At 46.7% G+C, this 798-nt stretch overlaps 1 protein-coding gene across 1 annotated transcript in view; it reads left to right on the top strand.

Annotated features, from left to right (window-relative positions):
* Positions 1–280: 280 nt before the first annotated feature.
* Positions 281–798, top strand: part of LOC112113012 (phospholipase A2 inhibitor subunit gamma B-like) — a 15,008-nt gene continuing 14,490 nt past the window's right edge. Inside the window, exon 1 of the mRNA XM_029914060.1 lies at positions 281–438. Within this exon, the coding sequence (XP_029769920.1) occupies positions 390–438 (49 nt within the window). The 5' untranslated portion in view covers positions 281–389. The remainder of the gene's footprint in view (positions 439–798) is intronic.

Below are 798 nucleotides of genomic sequence, written 5' to 3'. Positions count from 1 at the left end.
TATTTGTATCCACCTTATAGTACCTCCTTATAGGTTGTATTCCCCGAGTTTTTTTTATGAGAAAGGCATGCCAGACAATATAAAAAGCTTTACTGAAGTAAAGATAGACCACATCTACCACTTCCGCCCTATCCACAAGGCTTGTTACCCTGTCAGAGAAAGCTACCAGGTTGGTTTGACAGGATTTGTTCTTGACAAATCCATGCTGGCTGTTACTTATCACCTTATTGTCTTCCAAATGTCTGCAAATTGATCGCTTAATGATTTGCTCCATTATCTTGTGCAATCTCTCGTCTGATCTCATTTCAGCTCATCTGTGATAAATCCCCCAGCTGGAGATTTGGCTGCATCACAGACCCCCAGCACCGATCTACTGCTTCCCCATCACCATGGAGGCTTCTCTTGCCGTCTGCATCCTCGCTGCTCTCCTGGCTACGGGTGAGTCAGTTCTTTTCCTACAGGGTCCAAAGTTCTGACTTCTCCCATGTAACAAAAGCCCAGTGCAGCCTGTTGCATGAAATGGTTTATTAAAGTAAGTACAAAGCAGCAGCAGAATAACAGGGGCCAGGTGTGACTGGAAACAGCCCCTGAGGAGATGCCTGGAAGTCCCAAGTTCCCGTGGCGATGAGTGAACCAATCCTGGAACTGGGAGGCAATGGTTGGAGTTGGAATCCCCGAAAACGTGCCCTGACTGGTTACATTCCCCAGCTGGTCAATGAACAAGGAGATTTTGGAAAGAGGATCTTCCACTGCGAGTTTGCCTGGAAGGAACCAGATTTGAATCTGAGTAACGAGAGC

Source organism: Terrapene carolina, unplaced genomic scaffold (genome assembly GCF_002925995.2).
Source record: "Terrapene carolina triunguis isolate 2854851 unplaced genomic scaffold, T_m_triunguis-2.0 Scaffold29372, whole genome shotgun sequence".
In the NCBI taxonomy this organism is placed as follows: Eukaryota; Metazoa; Chordata; order Testudines; family Emydidae; genus Terrapene; species Terrapene triunguis.
Note: the sequence above shows the minus strand (reverse complement) of the source record. Positions and strands in the feature narration are given on the sequence as shown.